The 22,009-nt window shown below is 39.3% G+C and overlaps 1 protein-coding gene across 1 annotated transcript in view; it reads left to right on the top strand.

Annotated features, from left to right (window-relative positions):
- The first annotated feature begins 8,860 nt into the window (after positions 1-8,860).
- SEC23A (SEC23 homolog A, COPII coat complex component) overlaps positions 8,861-22,009 on the top strand; it is a 59,280-nt gene continuing 46,131 nt past the window's right edge. Inside the window, exons 1-6 of the mRNA XM_045900741.3 lie at positions 8,861-9,074; positions 14,910-15,151; positions 16,818-16,875; positions 17,076-17,162; positions 18,275-18,511; positions 21,597-21,676. Coding sequence (XP_045756697.1) covers positions 14,931-15,151; positions 16,818-16,875; positions 17,076-17,162; positions 18,275-18,511; positions 21,597-21,676 — 683 coding nt within the window. The 5' untranslated portion in view covers positions 8,861-9,074; positions 14,910-14,930. The remainder of the gene's footprint in view (positions 9,075-14,909; positions 15,152-16,817; positions 16,876-17,075; positions 17,163-18,274; positions 18,512-21,596; positions 21,677-22,009) is intronic.

The following is a 22,009-nucleotide window of genomic DNA, read 5'->3' as shown; positions in this document are numbered from 1 at the left end:
ACATCGAGCAGCTCAATTCTTTCTCTAGCTCATCTGAGTACAAATTCTGTGATTAGGTATCTTAATACTTATATAGAAGGTGGAAGGAAAAAAGGAAGCTCATGATATAATTGGTAAAGAAGGAGCAGTCACTCAAAATAGGTTAGGGAGGTATTTGGTCATTTTATGGCTTGGACAAACTTCTTCATTTGTCTGAGTTCAGACACTAATACAGAGTTGTTTTGTTTTTGTCTTGATCCTTCTGGGACACTAAGTGGCCTTGTCTGATGTTGGTGTGCTGTGAAATGGTTTATATTCAACAGGAGAACCACGTGGCCTTGCTGTGAGTGCCAGGACAGCTCCTAACAACAGCTAGGCACAGTTGATAGAGCCCGGCCCAATTTCAGGCTCTTAGAAGCTGCTTTTCCTTCTCAGGGCTAAACATTTTATATAGATTATTTCATTTAATCCTTACAATGTGTTATTATCCTAAGTGGTAGGTTACTATATCTTCACTTTCAGATGAAGAAACTATGGCTCAGAAAAAGTTATGGGAAATACCTAGGTTACACAGCTAGAAAGTGGATGGAGTTGAGATTCTGTCCTGGTTGGTCAGACGTAATGAGCCATAAGTAAATCACTATGCTTCACAAGATACAGCTCAGTGAAGATAAGTAGCTAAATAGAGCCTTTACAACCTACTGGTCATAGAGTAGAGAGAGGCAATGAAAAGATAGATACAAGGAGATTCTAGTCTTTTTTTTTTTTTTAAGATTTTATTTATTTATTTGAGAGACAGAGAGAGCACAAACGGTGGGGAGGAGTAGAGGGAGAGGTAGACTCCCCGCTGATCAGGGAGCCCTGTGCAGGGCTCGATCCCAGGACCCCAAGATCATGACCTGAGCTGACGGCAGACACTTAACTGACTGAGCCACCCAGGCACCCAGATTTCTAGTCTTAGTACATACCCTCTGAGCACGAGCAGTCTCTTTAATCTCTCTGTCTCTATGCCTCCATCTCTCTGTCTCCTTGAGAATGCTGTCCTCCAACACTGGAGTCCAGATGCACAAAGAAGACTACAAAGCTGACTTGATATCAGAAAATCAAGGCAAGGACTAGTTTATTTATAGAAAGTGAGGGGCGCCTGGGTGGCTCAGTCGTTAAGTGCCTGCCTTCAGCTCAGGTCATGATCCCAGCTCCTGGGATCGAGCCCTGCATAGGACTCCCTGCTCAGCGGGAAGCCTGCTTCTCCCTCTCCCACTCCCCCTGCTTGTGTTCCCTCTCTTGCTCTGTGTCTCTCTGTCAAATAAATAAATAAAATATTTTTTAAAAATTATAGAAAATGAAACAAAACAAAAACTTTACTCCTCTTTTAAAGTAAAAACACAAATCTAGTTCCTTTCTTTTAAAGTAGAGAAGTTCCCTTCTTTGCTACATGAGTTTTAAGAATTCTTATGTTCTTGGGCGCCTGGGTGGCTCAGTTGGTTAAGTGACTGCCTTCGGCTCAGGTCATGATCCCAGGGTCCTGGGATCGAGTCCCACATCGGGCTCCCTGCTCGGCGGGAGGCCTGCTTCTCCCTCTCCCACTCCCCCTGCTTGTGTTCCTGCTCTCGCTGTCTCTGTCTCTGTCAAATAAATAAATAAAATCTTTAAAAAAAAAAAAAAGAATTCTTATGTTCTTTACAAATCAAATAAAAGATAACAAGAAGGGGCACCTCGCTGGTGCGGTTGGTAGAGCATGCCACTCTTGATCTCAGGGTTGTGAGTTCGAGCCCCATGTTGAGCATGGAGCCTACTTAAAAGAATAAAATAAAACAAAAACCCTGTGTATATAAAAAGAAAAAAATCTGTCAGTATGTAACTATGATTTGTTTCTTTGGGTTACTATAAGTGGTTTAAGAGTAGATCAAAGGATTTCATTTGTTTAGTTTGATTAAATAAACTTAGTAATCATCCTGGAGTTGATAGAGTGGCAGGATGAAGTGATGTTGGAGTATAATACTGGTGGGGCACTCTGTGGAATAGAAACACTTGCTGTTGGAGCAAGAGCTAGAAAGTTTAAAGGCAAGTCTTGTCAGCCTTTGAAGGGGAAAAGACATGCATGAAATGAAAACTCAGTGTTACTGGGCGCCTGGGTGGCTCAGTTGGTTAAGCGACTGCTTTCAGCTCAGGTCATGATCCTGGAGTCCCAGGATCAGGTCCCGCATCGGGCTCCCTGCTCGGCGGGGAGTCTGCTTCTCCCTCTGACCCTCCTCCCTCTCATGCTCTCTGTCTCTCATTCTCTCTCTCTCAAATAAATAAATAAAATCTTTAAAAAAAAAAAAAAAAAGGAAACTCAGTGTTACAGGTTTTAAATGGGCATCAGCACCTTGATCCTGGATATGCTTTTTAACCTCTCTTATCTTTAATTCATTGTCCTGTATAGGGATTAGACCAAATGATCAGTAAGGTCTATTTGAATTTAGAGTTCTATAACTCTCATGTGTAATTTATAAATTAGCCTTATTTATTAATACTATATTTACTGTGACTGTAGTAGTTGTGTGCGCAGACTAGAGCCCCAGACACATGATATCCTATATACATGGACTTGACACACTGTTGATGCTGAAAATTCAAAGTTAGAACAATCTGAGTATTGCTTTTTCTAGTGAGTACTACAAAAATAGTTGGTGGGTGCCATGTAATGTCACCATCTGAACAAATGGAAGAGAATTCATGTTAGAAAAAACTGCAGGCACTTGATTTATGCTAGAAAATGGGTTAAACCAAAAAAAAAGTACTGGGAAAAGCTCCATCTGGTGGTGACCATACAAAATTCCAAGCAGTTTACATTACACTTCCCTTGACACTGTTCAAAGTTCTGGAATCTTCAGTTGAGAAATATCTGTGGGTTTAGAAGTACGCAGGAAAATACTGGTTGTTACACATTAACTAGTATTTAAGGTAATTAATGACTGAAAACAAAGTCATAGGGTATTTATAATACTTGATCCCAGATAGTCCCTGGAAAAAAAGTTCCAAGGTCAAATATCTTTGGGAAATGTATTTAAATGCTGTGCTTAAACATTCACAATGAATATTAGCATACTAAAACCCCTGACAAGTCAAGAGGCCTATTTTACATAATTTAACTGGTGCTTCCAGACTTTATTGGACTCTAGAAGCTCTCCCTCTCTTTCTCTTTCTCTTTTTAAAGATTGATTTATTTATTTTAGAGAGAGGGGCTTGGGTCGTGAGAGAGAATATCAAGCTGACTCCCCGCTGAGTGCAGAGCCCCATGCAGGACTTGATCTTTTTTTTAAGATTTTATTTATTTATTTGACAGAGATAGAGACAGCGAGAGAGGGAACACAAGCAGGGGGAGTGGGAGAGGGAGAAGCAGGCTTCCCGCTGAGCAGAGAGCCTGATGTGGGGCTCGATCCCAGGACCCTGGGATCACGACCCAAGCCGAAGGCAGGTGCTTAATGACTGAGCCACCCAGGTGCTCCAGGACTTGATCTTAAGACCCTGAGATCACGACCTGACCTGAAATCAGTAGTCAGATGCTTAACCGACTGTGTCACCTAGGTGTCCCAATAATAATAATAATAATTTATGATTGTTTAGGTTTTCATGCACATTCATGAACATTTTTTTCTGGTGTGTGTGCAAAATGGTGGTTTTATTAAAGCATGGGGACAGGACCTGTGGGCAGAAAGAGCTGCTACACATTCATGAACATTTAAGGAACAATTATTTTGTGCCAGGATCTGTGCAAGGTGGTGTAATGAAAGTAAACAATTATAATCAGTTGCATGTTGGTAAATGTTTAACAAATATCCTTCGGGGCACCTGGGTGGCTCAGTCGGTTAAGTGTCTGACCTGGACTCAGGTCATGAGAAGGGGTCCTGGGATCGAGCCCCGCATCAGGCTAGGAGCCTGTTTCTCCCTCTCCCTCTGCCTGCTGCTCCCCTTGCTTGTACTCTCCCTACCCCACCTTTCTGTCAAATAAATAAAATCTTTAAAAAAACAAAAAACAAAACAAAAAAAACACCCAAATATCCTTCAGATTCACAGATTAATCTCAAATGCCTTGGGCCAGGGATGTCTATAGATTAAGTTAGAAAGCCAGAGAAGGTTGTTTTAGGAGAGTCTTCCCTTTCTCCAATTCCTAGTCGAATTGTCCTTTCCCAGGAGCTCAAGATATTTTCCATTCTCTCTCTATTCTTCTCTTCCTCAAATCAAAACCTCTTAACTTTAAGTATACCAAGAAAAATAGTCTTCACCATTTATAATCTAAGTCCAATGGACTCTTTCATTTTTATATTTTTATATCATTTCATGAGTTATTTATACAAATTAGAGTAAAGGGATATTCAAAGTTGTTATAAAAAGAGTAAGCTGTTATAAAAAGAGTAAAGGCATAATGGAAAACAACTTTACTGGAAATTTAAGTAACTATCTAAATATAGCAAATCCCAATTTTTATTCCATATTTTCCTGGTTTTGAAGACATATCCAAAATGGGCAATGTCCTCTGAATGCAACTGTGATGCATGAGTCTGGAACATACCATCTTGTAAACAGTGATTGCAGATTTCAAATGCTTCATTACTATATCCTAGCTAATTGTTACTTCTGGTTCTTTGTGCATTTGTATCACCAAAACACAGGACCTGAAGAGTTTTTTGAGACCTTTAAAGGCTCATAATTTTGTTGAAAAGAGGACAGCCATCATTTTTGCTCCCTAACTGCAAAACTTTTGTATTTTTAGTTTTATAAATAAGCAACCCAAAGAATTAAATTTTTTTTTTAATTTTTAAAATTATTTATTTTTAAAAAGATTTTATTTATTTATTTTGACAGAGAGAGAGAGCACGCAAGCAGGGGAAGGAGCAGAGGCAGAGGGAGAAGCAGACTTCCTGCTGAGCAGGGAGCTCAATGCGGGGCTCAATCCCAGGACTCTGGGATCATGACTTGAGCCGAAGGCAGACGCTAAACCAACTGAACCACCCAGGTACCCCTAAAATTTTTTAAAAGATTTTATTTATTTATGAGAGACAGAGAAGGAGAGAGAGAGCAAGCATGCAAGTGAGGGGGGAGGGGCAAAGGGAGAGGGAGTGAGAGAATCCTCAAGCTGACCCCTGCTGAGTGGGGAGCCCAATAGGGCTTGCTCCCATGACCCCACAGTCACAACCTGAGCTGCAATCAAGAGTCAGACTACTCAATTGACTGAGCCACCCAGGCACCCCAACCCGAAGAATTTTTAATTTCTAGGGTATCTATTTCCTTCCTATCATCTTAGTATACACGACTACCATTATTAGCATTTGTCTACTTAAGAATCATATCAAGTAAATTTATCCATATAAACATCATAAAAGAAACACAGTCATGAATAACTTGATTATACAATATTTTGCAAGAATAATCAGGATGGTCTCATTTTGCTAAGAGCACATATCAAGTTATTCCTTTTGAATGAATAACTGGATAAAAATAACATATTTCAGGGCGCCTGGGTAAAAGGGAACAGATAAGTGGGGTGGTGTAAGTTGTCTTTAATGTAGTATGCATTACCAGGTTTAGTGATCACATAGATCATCATAGATGACATGTTTATAAAAGTAGAAAGTCTGAAAGAATTTATATACTACTTGTTGGAATTAATATGTTAAGTTGTCAAGTCTTCTAGATCAAGGTCAATATACAAAATTCAACTATATTTTTGTATACTGGTGGCAAACATAGAGAAAACAACATTTACAAAGATATAATATAGGGGCACCTGGATGGCTCAGTCAGTTAAAAGAGACTCTTAAGGATAGAGAACATAGGGTTGATGGAGGGAGGTGTGTGGGGGGATGGGCTAGATGGGTGATGGGCACTGGGTGTTGTACGTAAGTGATGAATCAGTGAATTTTACTCCTGAAACCGATATTGCACTGTATGTTAATTAACTAAAATTTAAGGGGCACCTGGGTGGCTCAGTCATTAGGTGTCTGCCTTCAGCTCGGGTCGTGATACCAGGGTCCTGGGATTGAGCCCCCATCAGGCTCCCTGCTCAGTGGGAGGCCTGCTTCTCCCTCTCCCACTCCCCCTGCTTGTGTTCCCTCTCTCACTGTGTCTCTCTCTGTGAAATAAATAAATAAAATCTTTAAAAAAATAAAATAAAATTTAAATACAAATTGAAAAAACTAACAAACAAAAAAAGAAATAATATTAACTCATTGATACTTGAGTTTGAGAAATTCTAGGAGATAGTAATCTAAAGATTCACAGTTTGGGGCGCCTGGGTGGTTCAGTTGGTTAAACGTCTACCTTCAGCTCAGGTCATGATCCGAGGGTCCCGGGATCGAGCCCCACGTTGGGCTCCCGGCTCAGCAGGGAGTCTGCTTCTCCCTCTGCCCCTGCCCCCCTCCATGTTCTCTCTCTCAAATAAATAAGATCTTTAAAAAAAAAAAAGATTCACAGTTTAAGATTTCACTATCATTATCAGGATCTAGATTGCTGTTTTCTGTATCTCTGCATTCATCTTCCAAATTCTGAATTCTTACTTATATTTATTGAAAACTAAAAGCATGGTACAAAAATCTTGAAAAATGCTGCAGTACTTTGAGCATTACAAGAAGATAATGCAATATGACCTACTTCACTACTGTATCATCTTGGTAATCCTATTGTTCTTCCATTTTCTTATTATTTTAGTCTTTTTAATTTAATTTAAATTTTTTAAAAGATTATTTATTTGTTTATTTGACAGAGAGGAAGAGAGAGCACAAGTAGGGGAGGCAAGAGAGGGAGAAACTGGCTCCCTGCTGAGCAGGGAGCGGGATTGGATTTAGGGCTTGATCCCAGGACTCTGGGATCATGACCTGAGCCAAAGACAGATGGTTAACAGACTGAGCTATCCAGGTGCCCCTATTTTAGTTTTTTTTAAAGAGCTTGAATAATTGATGGGTAAATAATTCCATGGATGATGAATTAGCAGAATATTTCCAGATATAGAAAAATAAGATCAGTAAGGTCCCATGATATATTCTAGATTTATAAGAGTCCAGTGGACCGATAAGGCAATTACAATAGATTAAGTTTTATTCTATTTTTAAAAATTATTTTCTCTGTTCTTTGGAAGACCTCTAAGAAAGAATAAAAGTCATGAAATATGGATTCTTATACACAGAACTCCAAAAAAAAGAAACCCCCCAAAACTAAATTTGGGTCCAGTAGATCTTGATGCTATAACTCATTCATCTTTTTTTTTTTTAAAGGTTTTATTTATTTATTTGAGAGAGAGAGAATGAGAGACAGAGAGCATGAGAGGGAGGAGGGTCAGAGGGAGAAGCAGACCCCCCGCTGAGCAGGGAGCCCCAGGACTCCAGGATCATGACTGAGCCGAAGGCAGTCGCTTAACCAACTGAGCCACCCAGGCGCCCTATAACTCATTCATCTTAAAGTACATGAAGACAGATATAAATAAATTTATTTCCCATCCTAACATCTATTTCATTGTAATAGGGAACAAAGGTCTTTGTTCAGCTAAGAACAAGGGATTTATGACTTCTTAGGTTTCATTGAGCTGCAAGGCAAAGAGGTATTTCTGGGGACCACGAAATGAATGAAATTATCAAAGGTGCTACACTTTGGTTTATTCCTCACTGAATTCCAGATTTCCCATAGATCCTCTCATCTATGTCTATTTACCCTACTCATTCTTGGATCTTGCTTCTTTTTTGTGAATGTCCTTATTCCACCTTTTTTACCATTGCCCATAGCTCTTTACTTGCTGTGCTTTCAGTCAAGAATCCTCATTAAGATAGCATCCAGAGCTCACTTTATTTGCAGGCCTACACTGAATTTTTGTGTTTGATTCCCATTTCCTCTTCAGGATTGTATTTAAATTTGACAAGCAAAAGCATCCTCTTCTACCTTACAAAACAACCTTAGCATACACATTATAGGCAGAAAATATATGATTGGTGTGCATCTTATTTCTCAACTATAATGAAGAACAAGAGTTGGATCTTTTTTCCTACTCCTTAAAAATGCTTATAAGGCTAAACCTGACAGGATTTTAGGTGTTGTCATATATGGAATTAATTCCATGAGCAACCCCTCACTTAAGGATGGGGTGCTCCAGACCACCAAGCTCTAATGACTTTCCAACCTGTTTCTCTCTCCCATTTCGCTCAGCTCTTTCCTTGGAAAGAGAAGGAGAAAACGCATTAAGATTAATCAGCCAGAGATTGTAGTGGTGAGGAGGAGGGATGGCAGATGCAGTATAGGAGGAAAGAGGTGGACTGTCTCGGAATACAAAAATCCAATGTACAGGCCAGGGATTTTGGCCTGTTTTGCCTATGTCGTATCACCAGCATTGCTACTGTACCTGGCACATAGTAGTGTTCAGTAAATATTTGTTGCACTAGGTGAAAAAACGAACTTTTCACTTTGTTTTTTTAGGAGAGATGTGGTTTTGTGGTTCTAGGAATCAGTCGGGGCCCTACAGGAGAGGATGTCCTACGGACGCCCCCTCCTGCGATTTGAGGAGTCTGAATGGCGACAGAAGTTCCCACTCTCGCCTGCGGCCCTCAGGGAGTGGGACCTGCCGAGGTTGCCGAGAAAGGGTTAAGGCGCTCCAGTTCCGCGGGGGTCCCTCTCCCCTCCGGCGGTCCCCAGCAAGGTTTGGCTCGGTTGCCCCGCCCCCCAGGCTCCGTCACCGCCCCTTCCCTCCCTTTCTCCTCCTCGTCCCCACCCCTCACGGCTCCTCCCGGGTGCCGCACCCTCCCCATTAGTTCCCTCACCCGGGAGCCCCGCCCCGGCTCCGTCCACGCCCCTTCCCCTCCCCTCTCTCCTCCTCGTGCCCTATCCCCGCTCTACTCCGCCGGGCCCGCACTCTCCCCTTCAGTTTCCTGGCGCGGTCGCCCCGCCCCTCCACCCCTTGACGTGGCAGAGGCGGCGCCAGCCATGTTGGCCCAGCGGAGTTCTGCGCGGAGGCCGGGGGCGGGGCGGCGCCGGCCCTGATTGCGGTGCCACGGTTGCTCAGGTCGGCGGAAAGGACCGATTTTGCAAGGCGGTGGCCGCGACCGGCGCGGATCTTGTTTGGGGGCACTGTGGTAAGGACTGGCTTCGGGGCCGCCTCCTCCCGGCTCCCGGAGGGGCCGCGGGCGCTCAGCGGAAAGCGGGGGAGGGGAAGCTGTGCGGCCGTGGGCCGGCAGGCGGGCGGGCCGGGGTCCCTGGGTGGTGCCCGCTCTGCCCTCTTGGTGCTCCGGAGCAGGCGGGCGTGCCGGCGGCAGCGACCGGCCGGCGGAGGCACCTTTGAATCCTCACCCCTTCGCTGTCTCACCCACCACTCTGCTTCGTTCTTCCGGGGCCTGGGAGTCCGGGCCCCTCACCAGGCTTCCCTGGATAAGGTGCGAAAGGTGGGAGTCGGGTCAAAAACGGCAGTTCAGCATCTCGCCGAGCACCCACCCCTGCCTTCCGGGCGACCTGCCTTCCTCACCCCAGCTTATCACCGCTTCTGGACCCTTGGGCTTCTTGGTTCATACCTTGCCTAATCTGAAGTGCCCTAGACTTTGAACCCAGGTGCCTTCGTCACCGGTAGTTCGGCCTTGGGAGTCAAAGGGGATAAGGAGAATTAAGTGCCAGGTCAAGCTAACGCCTTAGGCCTCGATTACAAGTAGAGTGCAGTTTTCAAATCGGACCAGTCTTTTCTGTTGTGCTAGCGTTTTCCCAATTTGGTGGGAAAGGAAAAGCACAGTCAATGTACATATAATCTCTGGTGTATGTTGAATTCACGTGAATTGTTCAAGATCATAAAGCTAGGCATGGAAAGCAGTTGAAAATACTTCATTGAGGACTTTACAACTGAAAAGTAGAGAGGCACACTTAATTGTTAAATACATCTGATTGGAAGAAACTCATATTTTACTTGCAATTTAGGATATTTTTCACTTAGGATCTATAAAAGTGCTAAAATTGGAATATTGCAAACTCCCAATTATTATTGAATAGGAAAAGCTTTTAAAAATACTGTATTTGATATGTATGTATTTGATATGCTAGGTTAAAGAGACATAATGCTTTGCTTCTTTGCTTTTAGTTATACCATGAGAAATTATTTAACTAAAGTAAGTCCTACTGATTATAACTTGTGCTGGGAAATGAGACATTTCTTTAGCGTAGTCGTTTGTGTTTTGTACCACTTTAAAAAAATATTATGAGTAGTATTTTAAATCTCCATCCTAATACAGTGTCTGAATCATATTTATTTGGTTTTAACATAAGATTAGGGGACACAGTGCTGATCAAATAATGAATGCATTTTATAAAAAGCTAGTTTGTAAAAGGAATTTATTTCAGATATGCCATTGTTGGATATGAGGCCCAGCGTGGAAAGGTTTGTACTGGAATTAGTTTTAAAATTGAGCGATTCCTGTCTTGGAAAGGTGAGGGAAGTCAGGGAGGTGTTGTGCATGGCCATGTAATGGGACCAGTTAAGAAGAAATAGCTGGGACTTTTTCAAAATAGTGATGGAAAGTGAGAATGTACAAAATAAAATAGATGTGATTTAGTGAACAAATACGATATTAGAGCAGAGAGGAAAAGGAGGGTAATTGTGCTCAAATATCACACAGGTGATATTTAGTATGTCATATTAAAAGGAAGGATGTTACAGTCCAGCCTTGTTACTTCTAAAAACTTAAACCTGACTATTGTGTGTAAATGTCTTTATGCTAAGTCTCAGAGCCTTTGTCTACTAGGCTTTCTGATTGAATTAAGCCCTAATGTCCTAAGACCTTGGTTCTTTTGTCTTTTTTTTCTTTTAATTAAAGGATTTTATTTATTTGACAGAGAGCACAGGCAGGGGGAGCTGCAAGCAGAGGGAGAGGGAGAAGCAGGCTCCCTGCTGAGCAAGGAGCCCAATACAGGACTTGATCCCAGGACCCTGGGATCATGACCTGAGCCGAAGGCAGACGCCTAACCGGCTGAACCACCCAGGTGCCCCAAGACCTTGGTTCTTAGGATCTCTTTGGACTCTTAAACATTATTGAGGCCCCCCCAATAAAACCCAAAAACCCACCCCTGCCTTAATAGAAAATAGGTGGATTTTCATATCTACTTCTGCATTCAGTCTATTGTGGTATGTTATTTTGCTTGAACTGTATGAAAGAAGTCTGGCCTCACATAGATATGTAGTTGGAAAAAGGAGGAATATTTTAATAGCTTTTCCATATAATTGTGCATATTCTTCTTTGGTACTACACCACAACTTGACAGTTTTAATTGAGAAATCAAGGGTTGGTGGTTGTTGTTGTTGTTTTTCTAAAGATTTTATTTATTTATTTGACAGAGAGAGACACAGCGAGAGAGGGAACACAGGCAGGGGGAGTGGGAGAGGGAGAAGTAGGCTTCCTGCTGAGCAGGGAGCCCGATGCGGGGCTGGATCCAGGACCCTGGATCATGACCTGAGCCGAAGGCAGACGCTTAATGACTGAGCCGCCCAGGCGCCCCAGAAATCAAGGATTAATAACAGTGTGAAGTCTGAAATCTTAGAAATGTACTTTTGTATTCTATTGCATTAAAATTCATTGGTCTGTCCTGCATTTTGAATGGATCTATATCCATTCATGATTTTGTAATACCATGAATTGATCATTTGGGAGATTTTGCTTCACTGAATAAAGTATATTTTCTAAATGTTGACATGTTTCATTATAGCAATAGAAAATTCACATTAATATCAGCACCAATCTTATCAGAAAAATCTTTACCTACTAGCCAGCTGTGAAGCTCAGGGTCCTGGACACAGGTTTTCAAAATTTTTGATATTTGTAGGGTGCCTGGGTGGCTGAGCGGGTTAAGTGTCTGCCTTCAGCTCAGGTCACGATCCCAGGACCCTGAGATAGCGCCCCATCAGACTCTCTGCTCAGCGGGGAGCCTGCTTCTCCATCTTCCTCTGTCTGCTGCTCCCCCTGCTTGTACACTCTCTCTATCTTTCTCTGTCAAATAAATAAATAATACCTTTAAAAAAAATTTTTTTATATTTGCTTGAAAGCTCAACTTTTATCTTTCTTAACTACTGTCAATTATTTTCCAGGTGACAGATTCACTTCATCAATTGACAAAGTGTATGCCAAATATCTAAGTACTAGTTATGTACCATTTTTGGAGAATTGAGAAAATAGTCAAAACATTTTTTGTGTTTTTGTGGTTCAGATGAAAAACCTTGATTGGTCTAGTATTTTAATAGGTATTTTAATGCTTTTTGGTGATGTATTTTATTATTTTTTAAAATTCTAACTAAAAAAATTTTTTTTTTAAAGATTTTATTTATTTATTTGAGAGAGAGAGAATGAGAGAGAGCACATGAGAGGGGGGAGGGTCAGAGGGAGAAGCAGACTCCCTGCCAAGCAGGGAGCCCGCTGTGGGACTCGATCCAGGGACTCCAGGATCATGACTGAGCCGAAGGCAGTCGCTTAACCAACTGAGCCACCCAGGCGCCCCCCAAAATTTTTTTGATAATACATTTTAGGTTACATAGATTCGATTATACATGCAAAAATGGAAAACTTCATTTGCTTTTTGTTCTGTAGAAATAATAGGAGGGATTGCATAGTGCTGGAGTTTTTATGTTTGTTTATTTATTTATTTAAAGATTTTATCCATTTTTTGGCAGAGAGAGAGAGAGAGACAGCTAGAGAGGGAACACACGCAGGGGGAGAGGGAGAAGCAGGCTTCCCGCTGAGCAGGGATCCTGATGCAGGGCTCAATGCTGGGCTTGTTGCGGGGCTCGATTCGGGACTCTGGGATCATGACCGGAGCCGAAGGCAGACGCCTAACGACTGAGCCACCCAGTCGCCCCAGTCCTGGAGTTTATATTCACATCTGTAGCATGGAAGCTGTTGCTAAACCTGGATTTCTCTCCCAGAGGAAGCTGTTTCTCCTTTAAAACTGAGGTTGGCATCTAACTGTCCTCTGACTATTCCAGACCTTTGTTTTATTGTTATTTTTCAACACCCACTTTTTCTTGAAAACTCATACTATCCTTCTCGAATCTGGCTTCTGTATTTACCATGAAGATCATCTATTCTAAACAAGTTTAGTTATCTTAGGATTCCTCTTTATCCCTTATCAACCTTTGAAAAATCTGTGTTCGCTTTTGATTAGCACACAATTCTCTAGTTGTCTCTGAGATTCTGATAGGAAATAACAGTGTTTAATTTTTCTTTTATTTTTTTAACTGAGATGTATTTAATATATAACATTCTTCTTTCTTTTAAAGAAAAAAAAATTCTTAGCTGTTAAGGAAGAGAAATACCTAGATTTGTTAAGCTTCGCTTTCTGTAATTTTTATTAACAAGATCTATTTGAAAATGTTTCTAAAATTAAAATTATTATATTCAGTATGCTTTTTTCAAATACCTTTTCTTCCCTCAGTTACATTTTAGAATCAGTTCCTCATCCTGTAGTCATTCTTAGCAACTTCAGCATCCCTGTTGGCTCTTTTGGCACCCTACCTTCATAATTCTTCAGTTGTTGATATCTTTCATCCCTCCTACAAATCTTTTGGCCAGCCACATAGCACTTTAAACTCTCTATTTCTCAGAACTTTAAATTTTACAGTTTCCTTCCTTCACTAATCACTGTTGCAGTTTCAGAATGTGAGATAGAACTGTTGCCGAGGTAGGAAAGCTGGCTTTCTAGATAGGCAGTAAGAGAGTAACAAGATGGGAGATGTCTCTTGATACTGGGCCCTAATGAGAGCAGCATCCTCCTCCCCCTGCTAATAAATTTAAGTGATTATATTGAAATTGTATGTCTCAAATTAGAGTTTAAAATGCTCTCCTAAGTTGGAATATTGGAATGTTAAAAATATTCTGAATTAAGTTTCTGCAAAAGAAGTCAAATGGCATATAAATCATACAGAACACCACTTAGCAAGCATTTTATTTATTGTGCCACAAATGGTCCTGTATTTGCACAATAAAAAAAATTGTCTAAAATAGAAGTACCCAGTTTTAGAAAAATGTTTTTGTTAAGCGCTTTTAAGCATTCTCTTCTAGCAGATTTTGTGGAAACTTGTCATCTTCTGGTTAGAAAACCATATGAGCTTTAGAATTTAATGTTTTTGATAATCTGTTCATTAGAATAATGTAACTTAGAGGGCTGATATAGAAAATGTAGGATCTAAATTTTTCCCCATCTTTGACTTTCTTTCCTATACACCCTTAAATAAATAGGATACCTATTTTACTATTTCTTTTGCTGTAGTTTTTTTATTTTAAGAATGAATAAAAAGGGTAAAATACCTCTTACTGGGGGGCGCTTGGGTGGCTTAGTCGGTTAAGCGTCTGTCTTTGGCTCAGGTCATGATTCCGGAGTCCTGGGATGGAGCCCCCCGCCCCCAGCATTGGGTTCCCTGCTAAGCGGGGAGCCTGCTTCTCCTTCTCCCTCTGCCTGCCACTCCCCCTGCTTGTGCACATTCTCTCTCTGTCAAATAAATAAATAAAATCTTAAAAACAAAACAAAACAAAAAAACCCCCTCTTACTGGGCCTAATGAGCACTGGGTTCTGTAGAGTCATTCGTTATTTTGTTATAAGTAAGGTTATTGTTGCTTACGAATTTTTTTTTCTGAGATAAATACTTTTATTTGGCTATGATTTCTCATGGATTAATATTGCTGTAAGTGGGGAAAAACATACTTAGTTTTCCTTAAGAGGATTTTTAGGGGTGCTGGGTGGCTCAGTCCGTCAAGTGTCTGCGTTCGGCTCAGGTCATCATCCCAGGGTCCTGGGATCGAGCCCCATGTCGGGCTCCCTGCTCAGCAGGGAGCCTGCTTCTCCCTCTCCCTCTGCCACTCTCCCTGCTTGAGCTCTCTCTCTGTCAAATAAAAGAATAAAATCTGTAAAGAAAAAAAAGATTTTTAAACATCTTTAATTTGTCACAGAAATAACCGTCAGGCTCTACTATGACAACGTATTTGGAATTCATCCAACAAAATGAAGAACGAGATGGAGTCCGATTTAGTTGGAATGTTTGGCCATCAAGTCGACTGGAAGCTACAAGAATGGTTGTTCCAGTAGCAGCCCTATTTACACCACTGAAGGAGAGACCTGATTTACCACCTATTCAGTATGAACCTGTTCTGTGTAGTAGGACCACTTGCCGTGCAGTTCTGAATCCTTTATGGTAATTAAAATATATTGAAAAAAACTTATATGGCAATACTATTTAAAATTATAGTTTCTTTCTTGCTCATTTATATAGAATGTCTTTGTTTTTGTTATAATTTTTCAAATTAGGATACTCAAATCCAAAGAGCTGTAAAATTGAAGGATATTCTAGTTGTAATGAGTTGATAAGAGACCAAAGATAAAATTGTCACTATATGAACTGTTAGATCCTCTCACTAGTATCTCTAGATACTGGTGCTGGCTGTGTGTCATTAGACCCATCTTGTCATTAGAAAAGTCATAATTGAGTGGTATGGTATTTGAAAATGTTAATTTCTTTTTTTTTTTTTTTAAGATTTTATTTATTTATTTGACAGAGAGAAAGACAGCAAGAGAGGGAACACAAGCAGGGGGAGTGGGAGAGGGAGAAGCAGGCTTCCCGCGGAGCAGGGAGCCCGATATGGGGCTCGATCCCAGGACCCTGAGATCATGACCTGAGCCAAAGGCAGACGCTTAATGACTGAGCCACCCAGGCGCCCTGAAAATGTTAATTTCTTAATGCATAAACCAGAATATCAAGAATCATCTTTTATTCCTCTTTCTACCCTCTCTCCCCACCCAGTCCACTAGCAACTCTGATTCTGCCTCCAGAACATTACTGATTCTGTCTCTTATATTCTGTACTACTGATTCTCCTAGTACACTCTACTTCAAGATACACCTTTTTTTTTTTTCTGGACAATTTAATTATCCTCCTAAATGGCCACCCTGTTTCCATTCTTGTCTCTCAGCAGTTTATTATTTATCCAGAAGCTAGAGTGTTACAAATGCATATCAGATTATTAAAATCCTTCAGTAGTGTCCTTACTATACTTGCAATGAAAAATCCAAACTGCTTGTCAAGACTTAAAAAAACCTATATCACCTAGCGTTTGTATATTTCTGCCTTCATCTTATATTACCCATTTTCCTTATTGTTATCTACATTATACCTTACCCTCTTTCTGATCCTTGAGCATCCAGATTTATTCCTACCTTGAAACTTGTGCAATAGCTATATATTCTGCCTGGATTGCTCTGCCTGGATTGACTGGTTCCTTTTCATTTAGATCACATTTCAGTTGTTTATTTAAGAAGGCTTTCTTTTAAAGTAGCCCTCCCAAACACATTCCCACACCCTGCTTTGTTATCTTTAATCTCTTATTATCACTATCTGAAAGTATCTTCTGTGTTTATGCATCTCCTTTTCTATTATATGTCTTTCTGTTCTAGATTATAAGCTCCATGATAACAGGGACCTTTGATCTCTTGTTTACTGCTGTATCACCAGTACCTGGAGTAATAGCTGGTACAAATTAAGCATTCAGTAAATATATTTTTGAATTAAATAAATGTTTTCTAGATCTGAGTATAGAAGTTACTAAATCATTTGAAGAAAAAAGGATTATCTTAATTTTATTTATATTTCCTATATATTAAAAGTTATGTTCATTTAGGTGAACTTGTATATGCTAAAAGTATGAATTAGATATTGGCAACATCTAAAAGTAATTACCTTTAAAGATCACTTTAACTTAATTTGAATGTGTTCATGTTTCAGAAAGAAATTAATTTTATTAAAATTAGGTTCATTGTACAATTGAACTGAAACATGAGCTCTTTTTTATCTTTTCTTAAAACAGTCAGGTGGATTATCGAGCAAAACTCTGGGCTTGCAATTTTTGTTATCAAAGGAATCAGGTAAGAAAACCCCCAATGCAGATGTTAATGCTTTGGTACTGGTCTAAATATGTAGAAAAATGCATATTTAAAAAAGATGAAATTTTTCATATGAAAAATACTTTTTAATAACTAAATGCAGAAAATTATTTGCAGTTTAGAATTTCATTACTCTTTCTGGTAAATAATTTGTTAAAATTTTTTGTTTTTTTCCTCCACAGTTTCCACCTACTTATGCTGGTATATCTGAACTGAATCAACCTGCTGAGCTTTTACCTCAGTTTTCTAGCATTGAATATGTAGTTCTGGTAAGAACATAAGAGTAAATCCTTAACAAAGTTTTAAATATCTAGTAATTTCCTTTATACCAAAATAATTGTTAAGTTGAGATGACTTAAAGGGCATCATTCTTGATTCTCACATTGAATTGATGGAGCATTTAAGAGGTAAGAACTGTCCTAGTCGGTTTGAACAAGGTAATTTCTCTGTTGTAGTTATTTAATGGGTGGCAGGATATTGGGTGATGTGATGATTTGCTATGCTGAGTAGATCAATAAACAGTACAGTGTCAATGTTGTTATGTAGCTGGGAGGTTAATTCAGAAGTACTTGTCTGTTAATATGATGCTAGAACCTGATGATATTTCCCCAAGTCTAATTAATAAAGTTACTCTTGCATTGGTCCTTGTTAAGAAAGTCATTTTTCTTCCCTTTCTGAATGACTTTACATAGTTGTTTACATATTTAAGTATTAAAGTGATAATATTCTTTATGAATGTTGTAGAGAAAGCAGAATATGGTTCACATGAGCCAGTAAGTAATTTGTCCAGCCTACCTAGTTTCCAGTTCTTTTGTAGTCTGATTCAGGTTTAGATAATTATTTTATAAAAATTACCTTTTTTTTTTTAAAGATTTTATTTATTTATTTGACAGAGAGAGACAGCGAGAGAGGGAACACAAGCAGGGAGAGTAGGAGAGGGAGAAGCAGGCTTCTCCGCGGAGCAGGGAGCCTGATGTGGGGCTCAATCCCAGGACCCTGGGATCACGACCTGAGCCAAAGGCAGACGCTTAACGACTGAGCCACCCAGGCGCCCCAAAAATTACCTTATTTTGTTTTTAAGCTTTATAGCTACTGTTTTTTTAAGAGAAATAAATACTTGTTATAGAAAATGAAGCCTCACGCAATTAAACAAATCAAAAGCTTTTGAAACTATAAATGTTTTTAAATTTAATTTTTCTCTTGGTATGTCTTACATATCTCTCTGTTCATATGTAACTTGTTTCATTTCTGAAATGACTTAAGATTTCATTGTATGACTGTACTGTAAATTATTTAATTAGTCTTCTACTAATTGTTCTTGTATATTGTGCTGAGTATTAATGCATTAACATTATTTTCTTATTGCAACATTTTTTAAAAGCGTGGTCCTCAGATGCCTTTGATATTCCTCTATGTGGTTGATACTTGCATGGAAGATGAAGATTTACAAGCTCTGAAAGAATCTATGCAGATGTCACTAAGTCTTTTACCACCTACAGCTTTGGTTGGACTTATTACTTTTGGGAGAATGGTACAGGTTCATGAACTTGGATGTGAGGGCATTTCAAAAAGCTACGTGTTCAGAGGAACAAAAGATCTGTCTGCCAAACAACTGCAGGTAAACAACAAGAATGGTAGTTTGAATCTTATCTGTGGGCACCACTCCGTAAATGTCTATAAATGCATTCTGATATAAGTTTGTAGAAAATATTTTTATGATGAATGATTAATTACATTCTAACAAAGGCTTTCAATTTAGTGTTGATATCAGTTTTCTTTCATTTGCCTTAAATTGTTATTACACAGATTGAAGACCCCTAACTTTTAATGGTGAAACTGAAGGTGTTTTGCTAGAGATTTGAAAGGCTTATGGAAGTCATGCTGAAGACTGAGGGAAAGCAACCATAGAATGAATATTAACTTTTGTTTCTTGATATCTCATTTAGGATGTAAGCACTTTTATTATGTTTGGCAAGGGGAGTATTTTAAAGCTTGAGAGTTATTAATGTATGAACCAAGAGTATATAGTTTTTCATACCCTAGGAGAACATTTTTATTTTGGGGGCAAATTGAAGCTTTTCTTCCAAGACAGGGAGTCATGTGTAGCTTACTAGGATCATCTGGGTATATTTTCAATATATTTTTTTTTGCTTAGAGGTTTTGCTAGACCCTGAGAGAGTAAGTGAACATGTGCTTGTATTGGGAGGTTGTTGAGAGGGCAAGACTGTTCATGTAAGTATTTTGAAAAACTTTTTAAGTGATTCTGCTACAACCCTCAGTTAAGAATAGTTAGCCTAGAAGATGATAGGTAAGCCTCGTATAAAGTACACAGACATGAAGTCAGACTTTGGAGCATCCAGGTAGCCCAGAATGAAAAAGAAGATTTTGAGAATGGTTTTAAATGATTCTAATTTGAAGCTTGGCAGACAGGATAGTGGTGCTACAGTTAATTGAGATAGAAAATAGTGGAGGAATTTGCAGCTTTGGATGGGGAGGATAATAAACAGTGAATAAGATCATGAATAAGATTTGAGGAAGTGAAGAAAATTAGAGTCTGTGTTCTTTCAAGAGGTTTGTTGAAGATAAGGAAGGCAATAGTGTGGGAATTTGAGAGAGAACTGAGTTAACAGGTTTACTTTAGGAGGGACACTTGAATGTGTTTATACACAGGAGGGAAAGAGAGACTAAAGAGGGTGAGTGAAAACAAGAGTGAGGTGAGGCTTCAGAAGACATGGTAGGGAATAGAGAGGAGGATCATTTGTTTCTATGAGACAGGAGAGAAAGTGGGCAAGTTTTAGTCTTTCTGTGCCTTAATTTTTTTCATTTGTAGAAGAGAGGTAATAATAGTATCTACCTTATAGTGTGGTCATGAACATTAAATGGTTTGTGCCTGTGTTTGCTGTTATTTTTAAAGTGTAAATTTATTTAAAGTTGTTTAATGTTACCTGTGATTGTAGAGTACATTTTACTTATATAATACATATGTAACACATAAAATACCTCCGTTTTTGTAGCAGGCAGTACATGCCTACAGACTAAATTTTCTTCTTCATTAAAATGTTTTTATTTTCCTTCTCTATCCATTTCATCGAAAAGAGCTTGGTCTTTGCTCCCCAAATAGTATTAAACTCTTCCAGTTGTGCAATCTTGGGTTGATCTCTTTGCTTGTTTTCTTATCCTCTGTGGAAAGGGATAAATCCCTATTTTACAAGCCTATTATTAGTACTAAGTGAAATAATGTGAGAATACTCAGAATAGTGTAAACTGTTACAGGGCTTTGTGGCAAAACCTGCATTAATATCTTGCTTTGCCACTTAACTAGTTGTGTAACCTTTGGCAAGTTATGTAGCCTTTCTGAGTGTCAGTTTTCATTTATAAAGCAGGGACTAAGAAATTTACTTCATTGTGTTGTATGAAGAAAGAGTATATATAAAGAGTTTAGCACAGAATCTAACACATAGTAAGTTCTTAGTAAAAAGTTGTTTTTCCTGCTAGGAGTATAGGAAATACTGTAGGATTAGTTCAGTATTTTTTTCTTTCCAGATATTTAGACTTTCTGATTTTCTGTTACCTACTTTTACTCTATCACTTCATGATGAAGCATTTCTAAAATCAAGAAAACTTTAAAGGGTGCCTGGGTGGCTCAGTCGTTGAGCGTCTGCCTTCCGCTCGGGTTGTGGTCCCGGGGTCCTGGGATCGAGCTCAGCATCGGGCTCCCTGCTCCGCAGGAAGCGTGCTTCTCCCTCTCCCACTCCCCCTGTTTGTGTTCCCTCTCTCGCTGTCTCTCTCTCTGTCAAATAAATAAATAAAATCTTTAAAGAAAAAAAAAGAATAGTAAAATACTTTTATGTGTCTAGAGAGGAATTTTGTACACATGTAAAATTCAAAACAAAACTGGCAGTTTGGTTAGGCAATAAGTCAAAAATTAAGAAATATAAACATACAAGGTATATGAACCTTATAACCCCTTTATTTATTTATTTATTAAGATTTAATTTATTTGACAGAGACACAGCAAGAGAGGGAACACAAGCAGGGGAAGTGGGAGAGGGAGAAGCAGGCTCCCTGCCGAGCAGGGAGCCCGATGTGGGGCTCGATCCCAGGACCCTGGGATCACGACCCAAGCTGAAGGCAGACTCTTAATGACTGAGCCACCCAGGCGCCCTTTATAACCCCTTTTATATGATTCCATGTACCTCTCCTTTATAACATTTATTACAATTGCAATTTTATACTTTTTTTAGCTAATGATTTTTATTATCTGCTGTTTGTTTCACCAGATTTTAATTTCATAAGGTCAGGGACTGTGTATTTTTTTTTTACCATTAGATGCGTGGCACATAGCAGATACTTGAAATATAGTTGCTCAAAGGGGTGGATGAATATAAGTTAAGAAATACAGACATTCAAGTTACACAGTAACTTTTTGACTATTAATTAGAAATGAAGTATTTCTGAGCTAGTACCCCTCTTTGCTTCTACAGCATCTTGTACTTTGCTCTCTTATGGTGATTATTTCATTGTATTGTTATAGTTTACCTGACCAACTCCCCAACTGGGCCTTTTGCTTTCTGAGGAAAGAGACTTTATGTTCTTTATTTTTATGTTCCTAATACCTAGCATAGCACCTTGCACATGGTAAGAGGTTGATACATCTTTGTAGGAGTAATTGAATGGATCTCACAGAAATCATCTCTTTACAGGAAATGCTCGGACTCTCTAAAGTACCCGTTACTCAAGCAACACGTGGTCCTCAGGTACAGCAGCCACCTCCTTCCAACAGGTAATAATTAAATATGGCAAAGAGAATTTTACAATTTGTGCAGCTCTTTTAAGCATCCCCCCCCTTAACTTGAAAATAGACATTCAGTAATACTATGTTGTTAAATATTTTTGGGAATATAAATACATTGCATTAGTATACCTTCTAAAGAGCTGAGGCAGAATCATGTCACCAAAATGGTTGCTTTCTCATCATTGCAATGTTAAGGAGTGACTTAAGTTTTGATATATTCCTGATCTTCTATTTTTAAGTTCATAAAAACTTTTGTGGTTGAAGGCAGCCAAGCAAAAATAGGGTCTCAGAACTTTTTCATTTTGCCTTCTTAGCCTTAGA

Source organism: Mirounga angustirostris, unplaced genomic scaffold (assembly GCF_029215605.1).
Source record: "Mirounga angustirostris isolate CCGP_5_RB_7025 unplaced genomic scaffold, mMirAng1.0.hap1 SCAF_9, whole genome shotgun sequence".
NCBI lineage: Eukaryota > Metazoa > Chordata > Mammalia > Carnivora > Phocidae > Mirounga > Mirounga angustirostris.
This window is presented reverse-complemented; position numbering and strand designations above follow the sequence as displayed.